The 26,903-nt window shown below is 42.7% G+C and overlaps 1 protein-coding gene across 5 annotated transcripts in view; it reads left to right on the top strand.

The window, feature by feature from the left end:
- Window positions 1–26,903, top strand: part of igsf3 (immunoglobulin superfamily, member 3) — a 96,170-nt gene that overhangs the window by 29,511 nt on the left and 39,756 nt on the right. For all 5 annotated transcript variants that reach the window (XM_061791290.1, XM_061791289.1, XM_061791292.1 and 2 more), the window contains one exon: window positions 26,009–26,428. In XM_061791290.1, the coding sequence (XP_061647274.1) occupies window positions 26,009–26,428 (420 nt within the window). The remainder of the gene's footprint in view (window positions 1–26,008; window positions 26,429–26,903) is intronic.

Raw genomic sequence — 26,903 nt, forward strand, 5'->3', positions numbered from 1 at the left:
TGACGTGACCGGCTCCACGTCAGCCGTTAGAATCCAGAAGCTACCAAATGACATTTCTCAATAGACGGTATGTCTCGATAATTTTCGTTTCTGACATTTCAAAAATGTTTACACAAGCAGAAAAGATCCGTTCTCCCCGTCGTAGAAATGGCCAATATGGCATAGTCATTAAAATTAGTTGTAAAGATATTTTGCCAGTTTGGCAGAAGCAATTAATCCTGGGTGAGCAGAGGCGCTGGTGATTCAGTCTCATCTGGTTTGCTGACTAAAAACCAACAGCATGATGAGCAACGGCAAACTGAGGTTCATGCCACGCCTCCTCCAGGCAGCATTTGATATCTGTTTGATATGACACTGGCATCCAGACAGAAGTACAGATCATTCAGAGGATGATTTTGCCATCCTTACTAAATAATCTAGTCATTGATTTGGTTAATTTAGCCCATAATCGATTGAAGTAAAATTTGTCAAATGTAAGATCCGATTAGGTTTGTCCATTCCAAGCTGTGCTGAACTATACTGGAGCTCAGGTTCGATTTAAAAACAATGACAACCTAGGAAAATAAGTAGAAATGCCAAAAACAGAAATGCCGCTATCATTTGCTTTAGATCGATGTCGTCGTTTTTGGAACTCTGAAACTTGATGAGGCACTTTAAATCACCCCCCCAAATCAAAAAAATCCCTCATAGTACGACTGCTCAAAAAGTGCAGGCTGTCCTATTATGGTTCCCACTTTGGGAAACCGGTTGATTCCTTTGAGGTCTTTTTCACAGCACTAGCATCGAGGCACATTGAGATGATTGGCCTCCTTTTTATGGTGGGCTGTTGTGCAGACACATGAGGATACAAAACGTGTGTCCAAGAGCGCTCAAGCATTTGGCTGACACATACGCGAGATGCAGAGTGTGCTAATAGGATTGGAATCTCATCAACTGTGCTAACTTTGTTGAGCTTGTCTTAACTGTGGTGACAGGACATGTTGCACTGCGGGGTGTCACCTGTTCACCAGTCTTTGCGTACAACACACACACACACACACACACATGCACACGCACACACTGCACGTCTGTCCTACAGGCCCACACAAGTGAGGACAGCTGCCATAGTTGGAAACTCCCCTCCATTCATGGCGGCATAATGAATGTAGACCTTCGCTGACAATTGTCTAGGGGTCAAAATGCAAATTAACAGCACAAAACGCCTTAGTAGTCACCAAAAAACGGTGAAAAACCATCAGGCAGGGTTAGACAAATAACCTGTTTTTTTTTTTTTGCTCAGTGACAAATTTTATTTGGAGTGGGCAGCAAGAAAACGGAGCACTGCAGCAAAGTGGAGACTGTGGATCTGAGGTCACCAACATAGTGCCCATGGGCACAGGTAGCCCCAAAGGACCATATGAGTAGCCCGCGGGCCTTTTGTAAATATACAGTAGCTCACCAGTGATGGGACATTGTGATTTCCTAGGAATGTTCTAGAATTGATCATTTGAAAATGTGAACACTTGCAGAGATTTATAAAATTAAAGTGCCACATATTTATTACTGTTTCTTACCTTGTTCATTCGTTTGTTGATGATTATTGTGAGAAATAAGTAACATGATCAGTGTAGGTAAGTAAGTTTGACAAATTGGTTATTTCAGAAGCGTGTATCAAACCGGTAGCCCTTCGCATTAATTAGTGCCCAAGAAGTAGCTCTCAGTTTAAAAGGTTGGAGTACAATGTTGTTTTCCAACCTTTATTCAGTCAAGGCACACATATTTTACAGAAGAAAAATCTCACGGCACACAGTGCACACCACCAAACAAAAATGTCACAAAAAGTATACATCCTGAAATAATGATCTTTTTTTTCAATTTACTCACAAAAAATGTACTTATTCAGTGTGAAATCTGGGTTGGTTTAGTTGAGCACAAAACTGTTATTCTGTCGTTTGAATGGCAACAGGTGCAGCGTTCAAATGTTCTGCCTGTCACTGGCACAGATAGATGAACACCTGTACTTTATTTGTTGTAAATGAATAATACATTTTGGACCAATTAAGTGAAAATGGCTAATGTCCTGCTGCGTCCCTGACGACCTCTTTCGACACACTGTGTTGAAGCACAGTGTTTAGAAACCACAGGAGAATAATACTGAAGCCCATGCAGCAGTATAAGATGGCCTTCATCAGCAGTGGTATCGGCTCCGCTGGTTTGGACCTGCGGCTGGCCAGGAACTTGAAGCTGTAATCAGTGCCTGCTTTTTTTTTTTTTTGTCCAGTGGAAAAGCATCAGAGCTGCGGGCACCTTGCTGTGGAAAGAAATGGGGCATTATTTGCGGACCCACATATCCAAAGCCACTTTGTGCTGTTAAAGAATGATCATCGTCGTGATTTTGCGACAGATGAGCTCGTCAGTTGTTTGACACCGTACTCCGGCAGTTGGCAGTTTGTCATGTGAAGGTGGGCCGACACCGCTGATAGCGAACAAGTATTTATAGATGCACGTGAGAGAGAACTGGAGGAGCTGTGATGGGACTTTTTATCTCCCTTTTTTTCCCCCATATCCGTAACCTCTTAACCCGCTTTCGGAAATCAGGGACACGGAGTCTCGTGGTTCTCTGTCACTGGGCTCTGACGCTCTTTTGTGATCCAAGAACAGCTGCACGGCCTCTTCAAGCTTTGTGGACAAACGAGACCTTGACACCCCCGCCCGTTCTTGCTCTACTCCCTCCTGTTCCAGCTCCATTCATCAGTCCTAGACTCTTTCTCTAATGTGCTTAGGTTCTTTTGATATTGCGGCCCTTTTATGAAGGGAATCTATTACAAAGACCACCATGCACTGCCACCCAAGTACAGCCGTCAAATTTTTAAATTCAATCAATCAATTCGTTTTAACCGCTCCAATGCGTGAGATCATTTCTTTGCGGGGGGGGGGGGGGGGGGGCAAAAGGAAGAACAGCCTCAAAAAGACGTGTTAAACATAGAAGGAGGAGGTTGTGTGATGGAAGTGTCACCATATGAGCAATTTGTAGGTCAACAAACCTTTACAAGTTCCAGTATACTAGGAAGGATAAGAGGTGTGTAGGTGATAGCGGTACAGCAGGAAATGTGTTGACAATCCAGTGGGTCAAGGTTTTGGTGTTTTGTTTGCAAAGCTAATTACCTGCGTTGTGCGTTCGAGAGCGAGCGTGCTATCGGCAGATATCCGTGTGTCTAAACTTAGATCAATCAAATAAAAACGGAACTCTGCCGAGGCCCTGCGCATACTGCCTTGGGCGGTGCAGTAGTAATATGCACGAGAATGTTGTAATTGCCTATCGTGGCACACATACGCGATTATTTCCACTAAATCAGGAATAACAACCTCCCACCATGCTGGAAAAGGTTACATTTCACTTTTCGTTTTGGATTTTGTCCCTGAAAATGTTGCATTACTCTCCCTGTTGAAAACATGTATTTATTGATGACTTTCAATATTGATTAAGGATGACAGATTGATGAGTTTGAAGGGTTCCGCCAGGCTTGTGTGACTCCCGAGCCGCAACATTATGTTCATCTACACAAGCTCATAAGATCCAATGCCGGCGCTGTCCCAAAAACCCTTTTCAAAGACAATAATCACTTTTGATTGACACTGTTGGAGAGGTACATGTTTATTATCGTAGTTGTATGTAACTAATGAGGGTGACTAAAATATTAGAAACATATCTGTTTCTCTCAGTGCTGCAAATTCATACAGCGCAGGCTTGTTTGTCGTTTGTACGTAGTTAGCTTTGATAGATTTGTTTATGGATTCGTTTTGTCATAATATGCAATAAAAGTCAGTGCAGTATTATGTTTATGTTTTATATACCGCAGGCCTGCCATCATAGATGTATGTCTTGATACAGCACGCTATCATTTGTCACTGTAAAGCACAGTATGGACAGTAGTGTACTATACACTTTTCGATGGATGACTTGAATATTGTAAATTAGGATAGGTTACACATTTTACATTTTTTTTACAAAATGTAATGCAAGGGTCCTATTTGAAAACTGAGGTTTTTTTGTTTTTTTTTTAACGAGTCCATAATTATTACATTATGTGGCCCAACTCTATACCCTAAAACAAGTCGCAACACAGAAATAATTTCGGCAAAATATATATTTTGCGCGCTGTGTGTTTTCGCTCATGTTGCATTATTGAACATTAGTTATGACTATAATAAATAAATTAAGTTTCACTCCACTCCAGCCTTACCTGTTGCGCTGGACAATGTCTTTGGATGTCAAAATATTCCTCGACGAACACAGACCCTAGGTGCCTCTAATTTTGGTTGTAATGTTTAACATTACATATGTCTATATACTATATATTTTTTTTAAACATTCACAAGTGTTAAAAAAAAAAAGCTAACCACTTTCATATTAAACCAGTAAAACATGCTACCTTAACTTTGATGTCGACAAACTGTAACCATAAACCTTTTCTAAACTACTGGCAATGCATTATTATTATTTTTTATTACATTCTTAAAAATATGAAAATAACTAAAGGTTAACCACAGTTAACATAATGGCTAAAATCAATACAACACTCTTTGAGTTAGTTGCTTTACCACATTAAAAAATTAAAACAAAAACACGCTAGAACAAACTGTACCCATCATAAAGCGTTTATTAACTGTACACGCAACGTTTGAAGTGACATTTTAGTCATACATGTTAGTCAGTTTGCAGATGTAAAAAGAAGTTAACACCTTAGCTTTAAACAAACGACATGACACATGGTGATCCTGGAGTCTGTTTTGAAGTGTATTTTCTTTTTTAAATTAAGATTTCTACCACCTCAGGGGCATTCGATGTCAGATGTTCCACTGTATGCACTTCTCAGTTTAAACGTGTTGCATCTAATGCTGTGTTTTTCTCTCTCTACTCCCTATTGTTGGTGGAGAGATGCGAGAAATCAACGAGGGTTTGCGAGGCGAGAGGTCACTTGTACTGCTATGCGCACACCTCCGTTTTTCAGCTCATGTGAGCGTTTGGGTCCCCCACAAGATTGACTAAGCGCCATCTGTTCCGTTCCATTTGTGCTTTAAGTCTGTTGGACCTCCTCCTACACATCAGATTGCCGGAGAAAAGGACAACAGGCTGACATGTCCGTCATGGCTGTCCTTATCCTACGCACCAGCCTGCGTGCGAGCGAGTCCAATAAGCAGCGGGACGCCCGAGTATCACACTGCTTCCGTTTCAAGAAGCCTCATTTCACCCTCAACGTTGTACAGAGCACTACAGGGGTCACCTAGTGCGTGTAGACATGCAAAATGACATGCTTGGAAAAAAATAAGCTTTTCCCTTATTCACAAATGCTTAATTAGACAGCGAAAAGAGAGTTTCCATCTTCCGTACATGTGAGTATTTGAGGAAATAAGCAGAATAAATGCTGAATTGGAGACAAAGGAATTGGTTGGACAGAAGTCGCACTAGTGGTTTGTGGGGCAACGCTGAGTCGTGTGTGACCAATAAATGATGAGCTCTTCAGGTCAAGTGCAGTGTGATTGGTTACACTTGCCCTAGGCATTATCCGCCATACAAACAACCGGCGCCATATGGGTGCATTTTAAATAGTCTCTGCCCGATGTGATTGCCAACGTGGTAACTCGACCCCGCTGTACGGTTACCAATTCCCATTAGCCCGCGCAAATTGAGAGAAAGCCTTAAAGTAGATGGAAAGGTAGGGAGTTTCAATGGAGGCACACCAAAAGCTGGCGGGCAAATCTTTTTTTAAATTTTTTATTTTTTATTTTTTTTAAAGCAGGGTGCCAGGCTGCCTGCAAAATGCCACATTTCTCCAGTCCCACAATTGATTTTCTTCATATTTATGGCCGGCCTTTTTTCTCCCGCATCTTCATTGGAGGAAATTAATCCATTGACATGCAGAATTGCGACCCTGTTATGAGCAAAGCAATGCATTCCCAAGATTAGTGTGCACTTGTACCTCCTCTTCAGGGCGGTTCAATATCTTAAGTGTTTTTTCAGCTATCGCGTTGTAATGTTCAACAAATACCGGACCTGTAACATCCAACCTTCTAAGTTCCGTATGCTTTGCTCATAAAGTATGACGCTGAACACCCGGTTGTCCGTTGATTGATGGCACATCTGTATCATAATAGAAACCCCACCCCAAAAACTGCTCAATTTAAAAATATGGTAAATTCCAACTGTGTGTGGAATTCACGCCACTTGCGTCGCTCGCGTGCAGCATAGCCCAGAGGCGTGTTTATCTTCTTTCTTTAATTACACGCTGCCTCGCTCTACAAGCTATCACCACCCCCCTAACACACCTCGGGGTACAAACTAGAGACGAGCATTAAAATCAGATAATCAATTTGTTAATTAATTAGTTCAATATTTTCATCAGTACAGCATTTGCTTTGAAAATCAGTTCAGGCCATTCAAACAGTGATTGTCCCATCCCTCTAAAGATCATTGTTATTATGTTAATTGCTTGAGCATTCAGTTTCCCAAGTAAGGAAATTCAGTCAAATGCCAATCCCTGGTAGAAGCGCTAACCTGATTAGGATTTATTGATCCGAAACATACCGTTGTGAACTGCAACTGAAGTGGACTGCACCAACAAGTTGTATGGAGAGGGAATGAAGTTGAGGGTTCATACTTTTTTTTTTTTATATGGTTTTGTTCGTCTAATGTGTGTCCTATAGCCATTAGAAAATGAACTTCCTATTGGCATTACTCGGATTTAGCAATGACTATTGTCCATACCTGAACTATTGCGTTTTCATGACAACTTTGATGTCAAAATTGAGCGGTTTCAGTGCAGCAAGTCCAGCATTTTTGCTCTGCGTTTGTAGCATGCACTTGTCAAAATTCCCCAAGGATGAAGATTTCAATACTAATGTTTTCAGTGTATTTCTCGCCATGGTGAAGTTGGCTCGTTTTCAGGGCAGATTTGTCTCATGCAGTGCGCCAGCCCTCAATGGGCCCCCGCATACTGCCGGGCCAATGGCAAGTCTGGCTTTCATTAGAATGACAACCAGTGGGCTGGATCTCGGGGCGATTGGCCATTCCGCCTCACTCGAGCATTCCCCGCGGCAAGCTGCTTGCTTCTTCTAGTGGAAGCGGAGCCCAGCGTGAGGAAAACACATGGGCGCATAAGAGAATGAAAGCATTTTTGTGGAACATGGACACATGGTAAAAGAAAAACACAACACCGCCACGTCAAAAACTTCGCAAAGCAATCAAGTGTCATTCATAAGAAGCTAATGCTGTTATCGCACTTAAAGCGGGTGCCCATTTTGAGATTTCATTTCATTCTTACTGGTGTATTTAGCATTTCATCACCAAAACACCAAATTGTATGTAATTAATGTAGCCGTGTGGTTCATGATCAAACGTAAATATCCCCAAACCCATGTAGACAATTTAGCCCAAAATGATCATAACATTATTAGCAGAAGCTAAGGCTGGTAATGCTAATTGATGCTCACACTACATCTCTCCTTAACTTTTTGCTTTGACAAAATAGTGCTTCGGACACTGCTTTGTGGCGCTTTCCCTCTGAATCTTCGGACTGCCCGATTGATGATTCAATTGGGTGAGAAACTCGGTGTGGTTATTATGTAATTTACCCCAACTGTTGGGGTAACAGTGAGGTAGAAGTGCAGAACGCGGACATTTTCAGAAATAGGTAGATCATTTAAGAACCTGCTTGATGGCTGGGCAGGCAGTCTAGAGACCCAACTATTCATCTACCCAAAATACAGCACATTTTCCATATTAAGTACGCTTTCTTTTCCATACAGTATGCTCTCCTTCTTAATTCACCCTTAATGAGCGACACCTAAGCTAGTCACCGACAACGCAACCCTACCTCCCAATTTCCCAGACATGTCCCCGCATCTGCCTCGTGCTCCCTCCATCAATCTAAATGCCCAGAGTCAATTTAGCTGGGCCCATACCTTAAGCCTTAAGCCGGTGCTGGCCAGGTCGGCGCGCAGGTTTGTCAATACGGCTGATTGAACCACCGGAGTGCAGGTTGATGGAGGGAGCCAATGATTGAATAGACACCTCGGTTGAAGAATGGGGTGGGGGTGGGGGTGGGGGGGGGGGCGGGGGGGATGTTGCAAACCTTATTTTGACAAGTGGAGAAATAGCGGGATTGGTGAAAGCAGAAGGGTGCGTTGAGGATGGAGAATAGAGATGAATAGACAAGGGAAGTTGTATTTCTGAGTCTGTCGCTATTGATTGGGACTGGAGAACCGTGTGACACCGGAGCATTTTATCTCTCGTCTCTCCTTGGAGGGACACTGCCAGCTTCGCTCTCCGGCCTCACCCTCACCTCTCGGTTTCATTTCCCTACTCGGCCTCTTGTAGAGACTCTTAAGCCGCACACCAGGCAGGAGTCCAGATGGAAAGAGATTCTTATCGCGGTGTCTGGCTCCACTTTTCCTCACACATCCCATCTACTTGAGCGGCCAAGGCGCTGCGACATTTCTGTCACCGTGTCCTACCCTACACGGGACACGCGCACAAACACGCATGTTCCACACTGTCATACCGCGGTTAGGTGTCAGTCAGCGGACGGACGTCCTCCCCATAATGGAATCTGAGATTGTGCTGAAGTGCTCCCATTGGATCTCTGCTCTGATTTCTGAAGAGGACTATAACAACCCAGCAGATGTTAGACTGAATGCTCTTGGAACACAGTGTGAAAGTAGCCATTGAACGCTATGACAAATCAAGAACGCCTCCACACCTTTTAGTCCCAACACGACCGATAGCGCTTTTTCGCTTGGCGTTAAAGGGTACATTTGGAAGGAAATTGAAATGAATATGCTAATTCACAGGTACCCATGTGTCATGATTTGTCCAAAATCACATGCTATATACTACGTGCATGTATCCCATTAGAAAATGCTAATGCACATGTGGTTCAGGTGATGCTGAGGTAGCTCGCATATATATTGAACAGTTCTTGTCACGTCGCACCTTGATATTATCTACATACCATTACAAAAAAAAAGAAAAGATTTTGGTCTAATACATAGCATTAGTGGTCAAATACATTACATAAGCACTGTATATAGATATATAAGTAGAATGGCAGAACCCAAATGACATAGACATTTATTAAATAAAAAGACAACTAATTGGTTACTATGCCCTTTCCTAGTATCCGCTCAGGTACAGTACATTTTAAATTTGATCAAGTTAGAAAATGGACTGATTTGTAATGGATTCCTAGCCCAGCTTCTTGGGCCCAATCTGAATTGCTAGTCGGTGCCCATGCTGCATTTCCCTACTTCCTGCTCCAAATATTGCTACAGCGAACCAATCAAAGTGTAAAACTAGCATCAAGCATATTCTGCCTCTCAAATTATTTTTCAATGGTGGCCTGCTCTCCATTTAGCTTTGTCCATTGCCCACCCGACTGAGCGAGGCTTTTGAGCGGGTTTAATGTTTTCGTATATGCTGGTGTGTGTTCTCCATACGCTGTATGTTTATTAATGTTTATATAATGGGCTAAAGATGCAGCGCTGTTCCTCCAGTTGATTCGATTAGTTAAGCTAAGCACCAACCCTCCAGGGCCCGCTGCCTCTTCTCTGCGAGATTACCAGAGCACAGCCACAGTTTGAATATGAATACAACATGAATATGGATGTGAATGGATGTGCTAACAACTATTTGTGTTCATGCCTTTAAAATGTGTGCAAGTAAAGTGTGGAACTTACTGCATAATTGCCTGCAGGAAGCATACGGTTGGGAGTCTGGTTGAGACGGGGCTGCTCGCGCATTCTCCGGTGCTTTGAAGCCTTATCTGAGCACGGCGGGGTCAGCGGGGGTTGCGCCGTTCGTGTTCAACAATGTATCCGCAAAACACATGCACGCGGGAGAACGCACATGAACACACATGCATCGTCGCCTGCGTTCACAAGTCAAGTTATTCAAAGACATGACACATTGGGGATGCTGCGAGACGATCTCTTCAGGGATGTTCAACCATTTGTGCGGACTGGATTTGTTCAAGAGTCACCTTTGTGTGGTTACCACTGCAAGCGCAATATCAACTCATGCTTAGTTTAGTCCCAGAAGTGCATTTTAAGCTACGGCATGAAGTGCGAATAACATCAGTCAAGGGGTGTCATGACATGGATTCACTGGCATTGTAAAAACAGCATTATTGTGTTCCTGTTGGAAACTTGTGCATTACAATGTTAGCGACAGTTTAGTTTGTCAAAACACGCAAGGGGATTGTTGTTGTGTTGCATGTTGCTGTTGTCTACCGCAAGGGGGCTCATTTTACCCCAGAAGAGACTGAGGGCAGCAGGAAAATGGAGCACTGCAGCAAAGTGGAAACTGTGGAGTACAACACTGCAGCATCCAGATGTTAACACGCTTATTTTTGTCATTTCTAGTCACACATCCTCAAATGTTACAATAACGAGGAAATGACAATATTGCTTGACCAATTTGGGACCAGCAGTGGTTTACGTCGCCCATATAGTATCAGCTCAGCACACAAAAGCATCAATAGAAAGAAGAGTACAGCGGTAAAGGGCATAAGTGATAGCCGCACACTCGATTTAACAGACTGTGGCAAAATTGTTCCCCTTCCACCATCTTCTTGTCCCATTTTTCAGCTTTGCCCTTCAGGACTGCTTATATTGGTTTATAGATTAGTAAAGCAGCCACCCCATTAACAGTCTAATCTGGTCATGATCTCATTGTTTGCAGAGCGAATCAGACGTTGTGTTGGAAAAGTCTGATGTAAAAGTGAAGATGGTTTACGTGCTTTGCGTGCAGCTTGGGCTTTTGTCCCGTGCTGCTGGTTTGGTTTAACCCCCCCCCCCCACAAAAAAAATGAAGCTCTGTAACATGTACAAATGACAGTTTCCCACCAGTATTAATCAACTCAGGAGCTCACTCGAAATGAATCCAAATCTCAAGCGATACAATATACAGACCCCACATTCTGCACTGAAAGATGATTCTGATTCTGAAATGATAGTTTGCCATAAAAAAACCAAAAACATTAGCAGTTAGCAAAGGCCGTTACAGTACAAATCACAGTGTTACCTTGATTTACCAGTGCCCCAATTTATTCGTTTTACAAGTTAAGAGCTGCCGCTTCGTTGATTTTTGCCTCGTGTTATTTACACTTTATCAAACCAGTTTATTTCGTTACTTCTCTTTATTACTTATTATTATCACTGTATATTTTACAATACAGTGCTAGTTTTCTTCATTAAAACGTAACAACAACAGATTAATGGCATTTTCAATCGATTTCAATAAGGAACATTTATTTATGAGATTGAACACAAAATGAATGAAGCTCTTACTAATGGTGCCAGTGAGCAGACCTCCACCAAGGCAAGAATTCCAAACATGTCCATCTGCCTTACTGATTTAAAAAAAAAAAGGAAAAAAAGAAAAAAAAAAGTTGCTTCCTTTGTTCCACTTCAGCACCATCGCCATCTGCTTGACCCCATGCAAGTGGACGGCAATGGCAATAAGTGAAAATGATTTCTTCAATCCTCACCAAAATGTAGTGGATTCACCGATTACTCATTACGACACACCATTTTTGTTGTTGTTGAAAACAGGCGAAGAACAAGATGCGACAGATGTTACTATTGTTATTATCTAGATTGGGAAAACATTGTGTATAAAAAGCCAAAAGAAACATTACACACATGCACACATAACCTGTTCCATCTGGTTTTGAGGGTATTAAGAGGGATGCGTTTGGCAAAGTGGGGGTGGAGAGAAGATGCGTTTAACCCTCCCTAAAAAACTGGCAGCTCAGACTGGCAACAGCTCATTTGCCTCACCTGCTGCTTTGCTGGATGGCAGACGGGTGACTGAGCAATGAACTCTCCCCTTCAACAAAGTTTGTTTTTCTCCTCTATTTCATCTTAGGAAGAACAATAATTACTGGTGCCACCGTCCACCAATCTATACATGAGTTTTCTACATTGCCTGTCATACGGTTCATGGGTCAGCTGCAGCCAATTGCAGGACACATAATAACATTCACACACACATTCCCAATTTAGTAAATCTAACATGCATATTATTAGGAAGCGCAGAGTACCAAGTGAAAACCTGCAAGCTCCACTCGAGATTTAAACCCTTGACCTCTAACCGGCTAACCACTATGATGTGAAGCCACCAAGCAGCTTTACCGTCACTATTTCCAGACACCGTTCCACCAAGTCGCGCAGTTTGGTGTGCTTTACGTGAGTACGAATCTGTAGCAGCACCCTGATTCAGTTGCAACGTTTCCTGCTGTTGCCAGATGAACATCGCAAATAATCTGCATGACCTACATGAACACTGACAATTTACAGAACCAGCATTTGTTGTGTTCTGGTGTACAGTGGTGGTGGAAGGCGTGCCATTTTATCTCACATACTACCTTTTGCAGTCACTGATGGTGTAGTGGTACACTCGCCTGACTTTGGTGCAGGGAGCGTGGGTTCAGTTCCCACTCAGTGACGTTGTGAATGTGAGTGCGAATGGTTGTGTCTATATGTGCCCTGCGACTGACTGGCGACCAGTTCAGGGTGTAGTCCGCCTTTCGCCCGAAGTCAGCTGGGATAGGCTCCAGCGTCCCGTGACCCTAACTAGGAAAAGCGGTGTTGAAAATGGATGGACTACCTTTTGCTGTATTTAGAGGGAAGGTGTGTGGTGGAACTGGCAGAATGGCAGGGCTTTGTATGCAGATTAAAACACAGCGGTGCGATTTATAGGGTTTATTAACCCACACAGACGTGCGCACATGCGTACGCACACAAAAACGGTCAGATGGCCGCGACTATAACTGGTTCTGCCCTCCGGGAAGTCTTTAATTGGTCACGGCGCTTTACCATCTGGGGTTGGTGTGACGTACGGGGGGAAGGTTGGAGAGATGCGGGATCCCGGAGAAAAATACAGGAGAGAAAAGGCAGCGCAGCACGGGGATGAAACCTATCAGGATTTTAATACTGGCAACCTGGTCTGCAATGGGAATCACGATATGCTTGATCAATGCTGTTTATAGTGTCACAGCGTACCACTGCATATGAAGTACCCGTGTGCATTGGCGCAAGCCTTTGGGTACATTAGGTAATTGCTGTCGTGGGATTTGTTTGTTCTTGTGTGTGTGCGTGGGTCGGGGTGAGGTTTTGTGTGGATGCAGGCAGTCTTCGCCAAATCTCACGTGTCCCCACAACCTCAGGGACGTGGAAGACAAAATAGGAGAAAGTTGCAGCCGGTGAAGATGGGAAGGAAGGAGATGCTGAACGGGGATGCTTGTTCGTGCATGTTTTAGGCATAGGGAATGAATCTTTGATGTTGTGAAGGATTTTAGTCAACGATAGCTTTGCGCACAGCTCCTCTCAAACGCTCTTAGGAAGATTTGTCTTTCATACTCCCACCTCTCTTCAGACTACCCCTCCTCACGCCTTGCCATTTAATCTCCCACTTAACTCTGCATCTTCCCAACGCACTCGCTCAGCCTCATTTCCTGGCTGGGCCTCAGCGAGAGGTAATTTCATAATTGTTTATATACCTGTGTGCGCGTGTGCACTCTTGTAGTTAAATCCTCCTCTCGTCCCTTTGTATAAACAGCGTCTCGTTTTTGAGTCTTCTCACCACGAATCCCCGTCTTATCGCAGCACTCAGCCTTATAAATCCACATCGCCATTCTCCCTCTACAATAACAAAAGCCTACCGCTTCATTCTTTGCCCAGCACTGGCTTCACTCTGCTCCCACCTTTTTTTTTTTTTTTTTGCCTTTGTTACGCCATCAGATCGTGCTGTTCAATTAGGAAAGTGAACACATGCAAAGTTGTAGACATGAAACTAGCGAAAAACTTGGCGGATGAGTGAAAAGTGCAGCACTTAAAACCCGGCATAAAGCCAAGTGTTTGCTCGACTTTTTGTACAATCTCCTTTTACTAAAAAAAAATAAATCTGGAAAATCCTTTCTTTGTGGGGACCGCGATATGCCCCATCAGCAGTCTATAAACAAATTACTTTTACAAACCCCAAGTGGAATCCTCACACGGGTACAAACAGTTAAAACTACCATCAGGTATTATACAGTTATCGCTATGGGATTACGTGGCACTATACAAAGCCAATGTAGCAATTGAAGTCTTCATCAAGAGCTTAGTGGGCTTAACCATCAGCCACCTATGAAATCAATCTGTACTACATTAATTAGACAAACATAAGCCCCTCATATGCACACAACACAACCATCATACAGTCATGCTGTTCTAGATAAACTGCAGATACGTCGACCAGTTCCTGGTGGTACTACACTGGTCTTATAAAATACTATGTAAACAGGCGTAGTGATGTGATGTGATGCGATGTGATTGTGGAATAATTTTGCTGCTAAGCCTCTGCGTGAAAAAGGGCTGCTGATGTAACCCCACTCGATGTGGTTTGAAGCCCATAAATGCAGTTAAAAATAGTAAAGGTGAATAGAAAACTGCCAGCTGCCTCAAATAACAGCTATTATCTCAACTCTAACAACAGATCAATCAAATTTCAAACGTCACGTTTGTGTCCCTATTCCATTCATCTTTACACAATGCGATTCAGAATGGAGAATCCTGATCTCTTTCCAGCATTAGTTGTGTAGGCGGGATGGCGATCGCTACATCAGCTACACTAAACGTGTCACATCATAGCAGCGCAACGCAAACTAGAACCCTCCCAAGGAATTTGACAAAGGAGAGGAACGTGACGCTGTAAACAATGCATAACAAAGGAGGACAGCCGGCATTTTGTCTCCTAATTCTTGGCCTGCCACTGTTTATTTGAAGAGGAAGACACGCTTTATTTGAGAAGATGCGCTTTATGTCATTTCAAATTATTCACATTGTCGCAGGGAAGGATGAATCTGTCAACAAGGGGCTGCGGTTTATTTGGCTCCACATTTTAGGTGCAATGATCGAGTAGTACTATAGAACTTTTTAATAGCTTCTATTAGGGGAGCAACTGAAGTCATGTAGTAAGGAGGAGTTGCTTTTGCACCCCTCACAACTTTGGAAAGTGGTCTGAACTCTACCTCTGGGCTTGATAAGGACCGAGCCTGAAGCCAGAAGTCAAAGATTTCTGATTGACGAGAACAGCAAGGACAGCTGTGATCAGAGTAGTCTAATAAAGGGCACTTGATTGCTAGAGGCAGGCATCTACCACACTAGAGCCCCGATACAAGCTGTGCCCTCAGTCTAGCGCTTGATCACTTAGTGGAAAATGCTAACCAGGAGATCAAATGCATTTTTGAGTTTTTTTCTGACTTGTGGGCAAACCCTGATGTGAGAAACCATCAGGGGGAGTCAAGAGGTTCAGCTAGGACCCTGTACGATTGCAGTTCAAGGGTAATAACTACTACCGATTGACCAATAAGGATTTTTTTTTAAGGTCAATTACGATATTTGGCAGAAAATAATTCTGATAACCGATGAATCAGCTGATTTAATTTTAAAACTATACAATGAGTAAAATAACTGCTTTTTTTTTAGGTCCTTTAATGTTTACAACAACAAAAATATGAGTGACAGAACATTTGACTGGTTTACAATATATTCTTTCGTATTTGTTTATTTACAACAGAGAGAAATACTAGACACTAAGTACTAAAACATGAAATATAAGCATTAACGAATGACTTTATCTTTAGATTAAGGCCATACAAGTATGCAGTTTATAAGCAATTTAGTGAGGGAGGTTGCTGGCAAAAGATTACGCACGATGCCCTTTAACGTTAAACCACGTTTCTTCTACTCCATTATTTTCTTTGCTGTGAAGTGATGACTTCAAAAACCAGCGATGCCTTTCTCAGATGTCAAAAGATGTCATCCTTTACAGAGTTTCATTTTGAATATTTTATGTACAGAGAGAGATTAAACAAACTTTTTCTGTGTGCAGTTGTTGCACTGATTGTTTATCATTTTGTGCTTTGTGGCTGTTTTTGTTTATTCTGTAGTTCCTGTCTGCTTGTTTGTTTGGATGTCATTATCTTTGTCTTTGGCTTATGTTTGGACATTTATTTGCATGTAACTTTTAACAGAACAATTTGCTTTGCTGTGTCCGAATTGTGCGGTCACGCAGCTGTTGCAGATGTCTAGCGACGTCAGCACCAGCATATGCGATAATTGCCATTGCTTTCAATTTAAACGGCCGTGGGCAGTGAATCATGTTTTGGCCGTGGCCCCTCGCACAGTTGTCATTTGGCCTCTGATACGTCTCCGACAGTATGTTGGACAGCGGAAAAAGCTGGCTTAGGTGGCCGGTATGAAATGGACTAGTCCAATCGAGACGCTGCAATTTTACAACAATTTTCTTATCACAAACTGTCAAAATCCAAACAATCCATTGGGTCAAACTGCCGCCATCGTCAAACCTTTATAAAGAGGCAGCGTTTGAGGTAACATTTGAACATTCTGTAGAAAGTTAGGCATTGTCGAACGTTAGATCAAATATTAAAACTATAAAAATACTTTAATCATGAAGGCATAATGCAAATGTGAGTTATATTTTCTATTCCAAAAATCACTATAATAGTAGTATATAACTACTACTTGTACTAATAACACATTTTCAGGTACGCATTCTTCTTTGCTGAACGCAACTTTTTGAGGCTGAACCTTTTCGCAATTAGCGTCTTGAAAAAACCATATCGTACACACAAGTGCCTTTTTTTTCGCGCTGGTGTCACATGACATCACGCATAAGTTTTCTGAGACTTGGGAGGTGTACTTTTGCAGGATTCTGGTGCAGATTGATTCTATCGCACTGCAACTTTCGGACGAAAGAAAAGAACAACGCTGCGGTCCGTTTGTCTTGACATCACAAAGCTATTCTTGTCTCCACCTTCTGGTTATCTGTTATACACACACCTAAAAGACACTTTCAAATCACTCTTTCGTAAATGTTGTTATTGTAATAGAGTCACTGCCTTCTAAAAGCGTGTATTTTCTAGTTGATCTCATCCTCCTTAAGGATGCATTGCGCCTTTGTGATGGGTTTAACCTTCAAATATCGTTATTGTATTAGTCGCTGCCTTTTAAAAGCTTTCACTTGTTCCAAGCATGCACCTTAGGCATACGTTCGTGATTGGTTTAACCTTCAGTGTGCCCTTTCGAAAAACGTTAATGGGACAGAAGTCTCTTAAGTACCGCGTTATTCCGTTGACCTGCAGCAGCCGTGTCGCACGTCTTTGAAGCATCGGTTAAGCGGGTCAAAGAGGACTGTGTCAGTAGTCATTTATACAACTTAGTGTGTCGCTGAATTTCTGGGCTTGAACGCCTCGTGTGTTTGGAGAGTCCCCTGCAAGGAGGGGACACGCCGGCAGGTCATGACTCACCTCTCCTGCTGTATACTTGCAGGTATAATGAGCTGTATTAACCATGGGGGGTCCAGCTTTGCGTATCCTTCCCCCCCCCCCCCCCCACACACACACACATGCCTCTGATGCTACCATTTTTACTAGTCTTATGACTCAGCCAAAATAAAAAAAAGAAACAGGGAGCCATTCAATGATTAGTTAGCGAAAGACTCGGAATTCAATAAAAATGTTCAACGCTGTGTTCTAAGAAAGTCTTTAAAAAGGACACGCTGATGGAGGAAGTAGACAAAGAAATATGTGATAATTGGGTGCAGACGAGCTAGGAGGCGAGGAAGGGTGCATGGAGACACAGATGGGGGAATAAAAAAAAAAAAAGCTCCAGCGAGGAGAAAATGGGACAGAGCCTAAAGAGGGGTGACTGTTTGGTGACACTGGAAAGAAAGCTAGCGAGACCAGTTTTTATGAAATGGAAAGTCGTCCTCCTTTTGGTCATCAACCTCTTAGCTGTAGCGCGGGACAGACCTCATCTCAGAGTGATTGTTCCATTAGTGAAGTAGAGAGTAACTGAACATCTCATAACAGCTTCTGTAAGATTGCTCATATCCTCTTTTACCACTTTTGCGGGTTTCGTCTGGCTTAACATTTTTCTAAATACTGGATATGTTCTGAAACCTCATTAATCAAACTTTGCATCATGCATGCGGGACTTTCGGCTCATAGCGCCTCGTTTGTTAAGCACAGTCGTAGATCCATTTGTTTTCATTCGGGCCGTTTGCCTCATAAAAATTCCAACTTTGCATTATGATTTTTTTTTTCTCAGCCTGTAAGGCAAAGTGTAAATGCATTGTTATTGCAATATTGTACAAAGAAAAACTTTCTATTTCCTTTCCAACCTAGTTAACATCGTATCGAAGAGAAAAGTCGTTAAGTTAACTGCACACGCTTAACCACTGCATCGTGATGTTATCAATGCCTAAGGCATTTGTATTGATGGTGTATTGTGACAGATAACACAGTAATATACCTGGATTGCAATATCAATACTTCCCCCCTCCCCACACCTCGTATTAAAAAGTCAAACACGCCACATTCACATATTGACTGCAGATAGTGACTGTATCAATAGCTGATGCAGTTGCAGCGAGCGATAACAATGCAGCCTATCGCAATACCTACACTTTGTCCCAGCCCTGATGCTAATGTAACATTTACTCTGTTCAACTGATTTCAGCAATATGAAGCGCTTTACTGCCTCAAAAGAAATCGGCAATGTCTACATTTGAATATTTGACATCCAACCGAGAGCAAACTAATAAATCCCCTGTTATGGTTCCCTACACATTCACTGTTGACCCAATTATACCCAAGGGTTATTAATGGGCTCATTATTTTTTTTCTCTCGCAGCACTGCTTTTTTTGGTTTGTTTTTTGTTTTTCCTCACTAAAATCACTGGTATGAATTATGAACATTAGAAATCAATTAATTGTTTGTCTGGGAAATACCAAACCACTCTGTTGAAGAACAGCCAAAATAGATTTACAGTTGCTCCGCACACAAAGTATGTCAGTAAAAATGAAATTAGAGCGTGAACGTGTAAACAATTACTAAAAAAGCTTGCTGAGTGAAACCGGCGTTGATTTACAGTAGAATAGTCTGACTTCTCCTTTCGGGCCCAGTAGCTTTGATAGATGCTGGCATTTTGCCGGAAAGACGGTGCGAAGAGAGCATCGTTAATTTACAAGAGAATATCACAAGCAGAATTTTGGGAGCAGATCCCACCAATCATACACTATACATAATATGGCTGCACTGTATTAAATTATTACATCGGGCGCGTGCTTTTGAGGCAGTGTATGATAATTGGGTGACATAAGACTCGAGAAGAACCTTTAAAAGCAGCGAAAGCGATGAAGCGGGGCGCTTCATCTCGGTTCCACTAAGTTGCCCGGGCTCCTCTGATCGTCCTCGTGTGTTGTATTATGGATGTAACCCCTGCTGAGGACTAAGAACGCACACTGCAGCCTTCAACTTTTTGACACCAAACCCCGACCCAACCCGCATCGGCTCCCTATTTTCTGCTGCTGACGTCTCGTTTGGCGCCGATCCTTATTAGGTTTGCAACTCTCGAGGATAATTTGTGGACTTTGCTTTTGCCAGAGTTGGTGTGACAGTATTTAGTTTGATGACCTGCTTTGATTTCCTCCGCCTCGGGATGAGGCCATAAAGAGAATAATCCTTAAAATAATAGTGTTTCCCACAATATCGCAGTTCACTTGTTCGTGCCCCACTATGTCGCAGTTTTTAAAAAGCTCTCTTTTTTTTTTTTTTTTTTGTTCGGGCTGGAACGCTTCACAAAATCCACGGTTCGGATCACACAGTATTTCAGTTTTTTTTGTGGCCACTGTTTGGTATGTGTTGACTGTTAGGAAAATCATTTGTCATGTACAGTCAGGCTAAAATGAAAAGAATGAGACAGTCTGACATTTGACGCATCATTGTGACAGTCGGAGATTGAAAGTAATAATAATGAATTGTGTTTATAACACACTTTGCATCAAATAAACGTAAGCAAAACCACGTCAGCACAACATTCTTGTTTTCTTCGAGTAGCGAGCCGTTTGTATCCATAAGGGAAGATTGATCGATCAGGGATAGCGAGGAGGACCAGAGCCCGGCTTGTCGTCGAGTAAAACAGCACTTACTTTGTTCCTCATCCCCGTCGTCCCATTTAAACCCCAATTATACCGTCTGCCTATTGAACCTCCTCATCCACCAATCGAGTGACTCAACAGCCCTCTCAGAGCTGGAGGATTTTGATGGATAATAAGGATGCCGGTGACAGGTGTAGGCGAGGCCGGCGGCGTATTTATCCCCTAATTGTGTTGCGTCCTGACCCGGTATATACGCCTGCTCGATTTGCGGCCGTCCCCTCCGCCTCGGCGATGAGGTTCACGAATCGGAGCGGAGGATCGCCCCCGCGCGCCGTCGTCCTCTCAGCGCCGCTATCCGTTTCACGAAGTAATTAACATTCATTGCCCCGCTGGCTCCGCCAAATGGCCGTTTGCGTTGTAGCGACACGCCGACGCTTTCCACGCTACCGCGTTACAGAAATCGGTAAGCACTTCAGCTGTGGCTGAACATCTGCACTCGCCTGCTGTGAATGCCTCTCTTACCAAATTGTACTCATTAGTCAATTTCATTGATATTTTAGATGAGATCAAATATTTAAACGTCGAAACTTGCTTCATGCTCCATGATAAAGGCCGCACACAGCTCGAACATTATCCGTTCTGGGACGCTGGTCAACTTGAGTTTGGATTGAGAACACACTTTCCCCACAGGACATAATGTAAATTGAATTGATCCATTACAGAATCCCAACTGTAATAAGCGTTATAGATGGATGGAAGGCTCAGTTCACATACAGCAAGGGAACAAAATGCAAAGAAAACTGCTTGTCTTTTGTGTAAACAGGGGCTTATTTAATGATCATTTAAAGTGCAACATGGATAGTTTTCCTTCCTTTTAGGTAATGAAGCAAACAAACAAACAAGTGCAACAGTGGCGTGTGGCTTACACCTCTTGTTACTTACCAAAATATGTTCTATGTGGGAACCTAAACTTAATACTTTTGTCATATTCCATAATTTTTTCCCGCATCTGCTTTTTATAATTTTCATGGTGAATAACTCGCTTTGAGCAAAAGATAGCTGCAGTGTACGTTCCGCTGATTTACTGTCATACTGAGCAGCCCGGACCGTGTCGGCAAATTTACTTGTTACTTGTTCGATGGTTATTATTCTAATGTCCCTCTTTTTTTTCACCACTGATACCCATCTGCGGGGGGTATCGCAAAAAGCTTGACACGTTTGTATTAATACATCCTTTATGTGCTTACTGAGCTCCAGTCTCACAAGATTTGCTGAAATCTTGCGTGCATCAAGTTTTTAGGTTCCACTGTAAAAAGTAACGGCTGTTGCTGTTCTATTACAGAAAGTAATTAAATAAATACAGCTAGATAATAGCTGATTGGTGCTTTTGTACTTCACTATACTTTTTGACTGCACAGTTTAGCCTGTTGGTTTGCGCACGGCAGCCACCACTTCCTAATAAGACGCCCACTATGCTGCTTGTCGACATGGATATATTATGTACACCGGTGGAGCGGAAAAGAATATTTTCCATGTCAAACAAAACCAAAACACGAGTGCATACGATGCCTCGCCCTCGAGCTTGACACGACACACAGGCACACGCTGAATTCCTGTTTTTGTTTTTTGTTTTTTTTTCTTTGGCAACTTGAAAATGGATTGAACAAAGTGCAAAGAAAGAATTTTGGATGCATGGGATATACAGGTTCTTGTTTTCAGCCCCTCTCATCTTTGCCAACGTTGTGTTTTTCCGCTGTTGTTTGTGGCCTTCCCCCACCCACTTGCACACGCTCACGTTGCGTGGACTTGAAAGGGCAGTTTGAGCAATGACGAGCGTCGCTCACTTCACAGGCTTGACGGAAGGAGAAGATCGGCTAGGAGGGAAGATTAAAGCAAAAGCAAAAGAAAAAAAAATGTAGATGAGGTAGACCAGGAGGGAAGATTTATGGTGGAATGACAGCCTCTGCATCCGTCAAAAAAAAAAAGACAAAATAATACACAGAATCCTTTTTTCCCCCCATTCTTTCCCACACAAGCGCAAAAAACCCAAAAATGCGAAGGATGATGAGTCAGAAATATGGCCACTTCCCTTTAATTCCTAATGGATGTTGATTTATGTATTTAAATATTAAAAAGGGACTCTAGCGAGAAAAATACAACTTGATAGAAGCGTCTCAACTTGTTCAACTAGATTTTTGGTGAGACCTTCAAAGGCATACAAGTACAGCACTATGAGCCAGGGGAGGATCCGTGCCATTTCTCCTAGCCAATCAGAGAAGGATATCATTATCACATTGGTAATGAACAGGAGTTAAGTTAAAGGCCCGGGGGCCAGTTCCGGCCCGCCACAGCATTTAATGCGGCCCGCAAAAGCAAATTGTGTGTCAACTTCCAGGATTCTTGCTAAAATCTATACCAAAATGAAATGTTGAGTTATTGCAAAAGCCTTTTTTTTTTGCTACCAAACCTCCTTTTTACACAAACTTCAACAATAGCTGGGATAGGCTCCAGGCCACCCGTGACCCCAATGAGGACAAGCGCAGATCTAAGAAAACCCCAAAAATTCTTTATTCAAATTGGGTAACGTTTAACTACTAAGGTATAACTAAGAGGAATCATTTAGTTTTCATGACATCCTCAATGTGTTGACTCACACCATTGGATTCATCCTTGAAATAATACCTCCCTAAAATAAACATAAAAATAATAAATCTAGGTTGCTGCATCAAATAAACTTTTGCCAGAAGAAAAAAAATGCATAACCCAAACCAATAAAAAAAAAAGCAACCTTCTTGTGAAAGATACTTCAAGGAGTCTTATATAGGACAAGGAAACCACATTTGACTTGAATTCAAGTTCACACATAGACCTGAATTTTGTAGAACCATGTGACTGATACTAAGTTATAATAAAGTATTATTTTGTGTAGCAAAAATGTCAGAAAACAATATTTCAGTGAGTGCCCTATTTAGAAATCATTTACAGCCATAATTCATGTACTTTTCTTCACCCTGCATGTGTGGCCATATAAAACCACAACTTTTGCCCCAACAATCGCTGAGGATTTGCTCCAGAATCCGGTTTCGGGTTGCCATACCCGATGCATGACATATAGCAGCTCGAGTTGAGGTAGTTTGACTCACCGCTATGTTGTCTCAAGTGACAGTATAAAGTGTGTGTTTGTGCCTAGGAATGCCATCTCATTCTGTTCCTAATCCGCTCCCAGATTGAGGTCAGTGGGGCCATTGCAAGATCCACACACCCTCACTCTGACCCTCAGAAAATGCTTTCTGATTGGTCTGCTATCCCCAGACAGATCTGTGTCTAAATCTGATTGGTCCAGGGAAGTGAGGACGAGTCCCAACGTGAAATATCTTTCATCAGAAGTGAGGCCGTGAGCCGTGAAGCATCAACTTTCTGAATTGTTTCAGTCCAGGGGGACTTATAGAGGGTTTCACAATGGATATTGAATGGATGAAGGGGCACAAGGTTGTCCCAGTGCGGCTTTTGCTGTTCTAAGAGGAGGCCCTGAGCATCATGTGGGAGGGTTGCTATGGCGATGGTAGCGTAGGTGTGTTGTTGTGGTTACGGTCTCGTGCGGCTGCCGCTCAAGCTCTGATGGCTGAGCATTCAGTCCTTTGTTGCGTGTAACAGTAATCGATCATTTAAGTGTTGCCACTGTAATAACACAGTAATAAATGTTTTATAGCACCTTAGAAACTACAATGGCTGTCAGTTGCACACCTATAAAATCACTGTCGTCAATATTCATGCAATATTCATGATAGCTATCATACCTTTTATCTGGAGCTTCACCAAATTTTATAGTTTCATTATGCCAATATGATGAGTTTATTGTATTTTCGAGTGTCGTAGTTAGTTAACTAGTTTAAAAGTTTAATGGGTTTTTTTCCTTCATGTTTCGGATGCAACAGATTAATAAAGTAGGCAATATCTTAACGAAATTTGTAGTGGAAATGTGAACCGTTTTATTTTAGTTTTTTATTTCAAGCTTTAATAAAGTGTACGGTATGTCAAAATGTATCAGTTTGGTCTAATCTGGCTAACTAACAAAAAAGTGATTAAAAACCTAATCCAAGCTCATTCACTTATTTCCGGATTTGTGGTACCCTTTACTGCTCGCGGTCCCTAATTTTGAAGACACTAATTTGTGGAACAACAAGAGGATTATATCATGCCGATATGGTTCCACTAAAATCCGCTTGCCCAGCGGTAAGACCCATTAAGGGAGCGAGGTTGCCCAGCCAGAAACCATTATAAACAGAGCCTCTCACTATAAACACTGGCACCGGCCTACTTAGTTCCGCATTAGTAATTGTATCATACAAGCAACCAAGGCATATATCAGCAGAAAAGCTTTATTGCACCCGTGACTAATATTGATATAATAACTCACTTGAGGTGAGCGAGAAGCGGATGCGAAGATAGTATTCAGTCAAAGAAGTGCAGCAAATTGCTCCTTCATGTCCGGCCGTGTCCAGTCGCAGCAGAATGTAGCACCTCATTAGAGCCCTGTTGACTTTGAGCCTCCCTTATTGGTCACTTTGTTTTCCCGGTACATCTATTTTAACACCATTTCTCACTCCGGCTGCATGTTATTCTCTTCTCTCGCCCCGTCTTGTCGATCTTCTTCTCTGTGATCTGTCTGACTTTGGCCTAGTTTGGCTGCACCGCTACCTTCTGGCTGCCCCCGGTTTCAGCGTAGCTCGCGCTTTCACACACCATCAGCGTGAACGCGCTTCCCAACTTATCCCAAATATCAGTTTGCATGATGTCAGAGGCTTTATAGAGCCGAATTATAATATGCAGGAAAAACCCTGTGTCACAATTCTGCATTCCAGTAAAAAGTATTCCTTTATTCATCCCACAAGATGCAAAGGTGGAGGCTTGATGTTGAGGCTCGTGCCGTGGTGAGATGTCAGCACACTATAATGTGAACATTGAACATGGAACAGGATATGGATGGTGATCACCTCAGAGAGATAAAAAATTCTATTTTTGTCCTCCACTTGGTTGCAAATCAGATCTTGAGGCACTTATATCTGTATGTCTATTTATTTCCACTACAAGTAGAGATAAACCCAAATTGTCTTGCTTTCGTCAAGCCAGTCCTGCACATTTAACAGCAACATGCTGTTTTTTTTTTTATGGACTGGGACAGAACACTTAAAATAAAGGATCATTGTAACCTCTAACGGCCTCTACAGCACATTTATTTTGATGTTAAGTACTTACTACCTGTGCATTCTCTAAATAGATTTGCACATTGTATGTACTGCAACTCTTCGTTCCACCAGGAACCATATGTAGTCGTCAAATGGAAGACACACGCCTCATAATAAGGAAGTAGAAACATGCCATTTCTCTCAGCCAAACTGTTCTAAATATTTTGGAGAAAAATGCAATGAAAAAATGATTTTTTTTTCATCAAATATTTATAGAATTGAGTATTCAGCCAATTATCCCATCAAAATAGATTTTGCATTATTAAACAACAATACCAACAAATATAATAAAAAATGTGCCAGTGCTGTGCAGGCATTATTGTTGTCCACTTGCTGTCACCATCATCATATTCTACACTGTAGTATCTGTGACTTTAAAAGGCGGGGCCTGGCCTGGTGAGCGTTAGCTATTTTGTCAGGTTAGCTAGTCTCTGTGTTGACTGACCAAGCATGAGTTTGGGCCATTGAAGCTCGTGTATGAACCGGTGTGTGCAGATTATGTGTTTGTTTCGTTACCGTTTGCCCAAAGTCAGATGTGATATCAAGCTCCAGCTTGTCCTGTGCAAGTCCAATTGAAACTAGATAGATGGGTGATTTCTATTGTATTTGAGCATTGCACTATTTTCTTGAATGCCTGTTCTTCCCTCAATCATATTAAGTCACATTCTCAGTTTGTGTCAGTCTGTTCTAAAATAAATTCAGCTGTATACTGTACATCATAGCCATATTTGCATTTGACCCAACTCTGATTGAGATTGTTTTATTTTCTCCTTGCAGTTATTGCTGACTCCCTGACAGTGTCAGCTCCAGCCCAGACTCTTTCCAAAGTGGAAGGCGACGCACTACAACTGACCTGTGAAGTGTCCCGGACCACAATGCAACACACTCACTTGTCAGTGGGCTGGTACCTGAAAGCGCCCGACGACGCATCCGCCCCACCTCAGGAGTTGCTCACCCTGTCGAAGGACTTTGTTCTGCGGTCCGGGGGTCCATACCGCCAGAGGATGGCGGCGGGGGACCTCAGGCTAGACAAAACCAGCGCCACGTCCCACCGTCTGACCATCCACAAGCTGCAGCCGGTGGACCAGGGCCTGCTCTACTGCCAGGCTGCCGAGTGGATCCAGGACGCCGACGGCAGCTGGTTTGCCATGACCCGCAAACAGAGCGACAAGACCCCGCTCCGCATTCAGCCCACTGGTGAGTGAAGTGAGGGATGCAGATTTCATTTCAAGGAGTCAAGAAGCAGATGTACATCGCACATGTGGGCTGGCTTCCCCTGATTGCCGATCAGCCTCTCACACTAAGCTCATTACCTCACTAAAAAGGGCTTATTCAACCTCCACAGACCTCCCACTGATGCATTTGTGTCGCTTTGACGGGCAACATTAAAAGCGTAGTCAGTGACGGTGCAAGAATGCACAGCAGGTGTCTACAGTGTATACAGTCCTGACTGATAGAAATAGTTGTGCAGTCAGAGACCTTTTCAGATGTACCTCAAGGTACAGTGTAACAGGCACTAAGGTGCTAATCAATGGCAAAGAATCTCCAGGACTACTTAAAAAACATACACAGTGTCTGTATATATCCAACCATCCATTTTCCATGCCACGCTGACGCTGGGCGAGAGACGGGGTACACCCTGAACTGGTCGCCAGCCAATCGCAAGGCACAC

Source organism: Phyllopteryx taeniolatus, chromosome 12 (genome assembly GCF_024500385.1).
Source record: "Phyllopteryx taeniolatus isolate TA_2022b chromosome 12, UOR_Ptae_1.2, whole genome shotgun sequence".
Classification (NCBI taxonomy): Eukaryota; Metazoa; Chordata; class Actinopteri; order Syngnathiformes; family Syngnathidae; genus Phyllopteryx; species Phyllopteryx taeniolatus.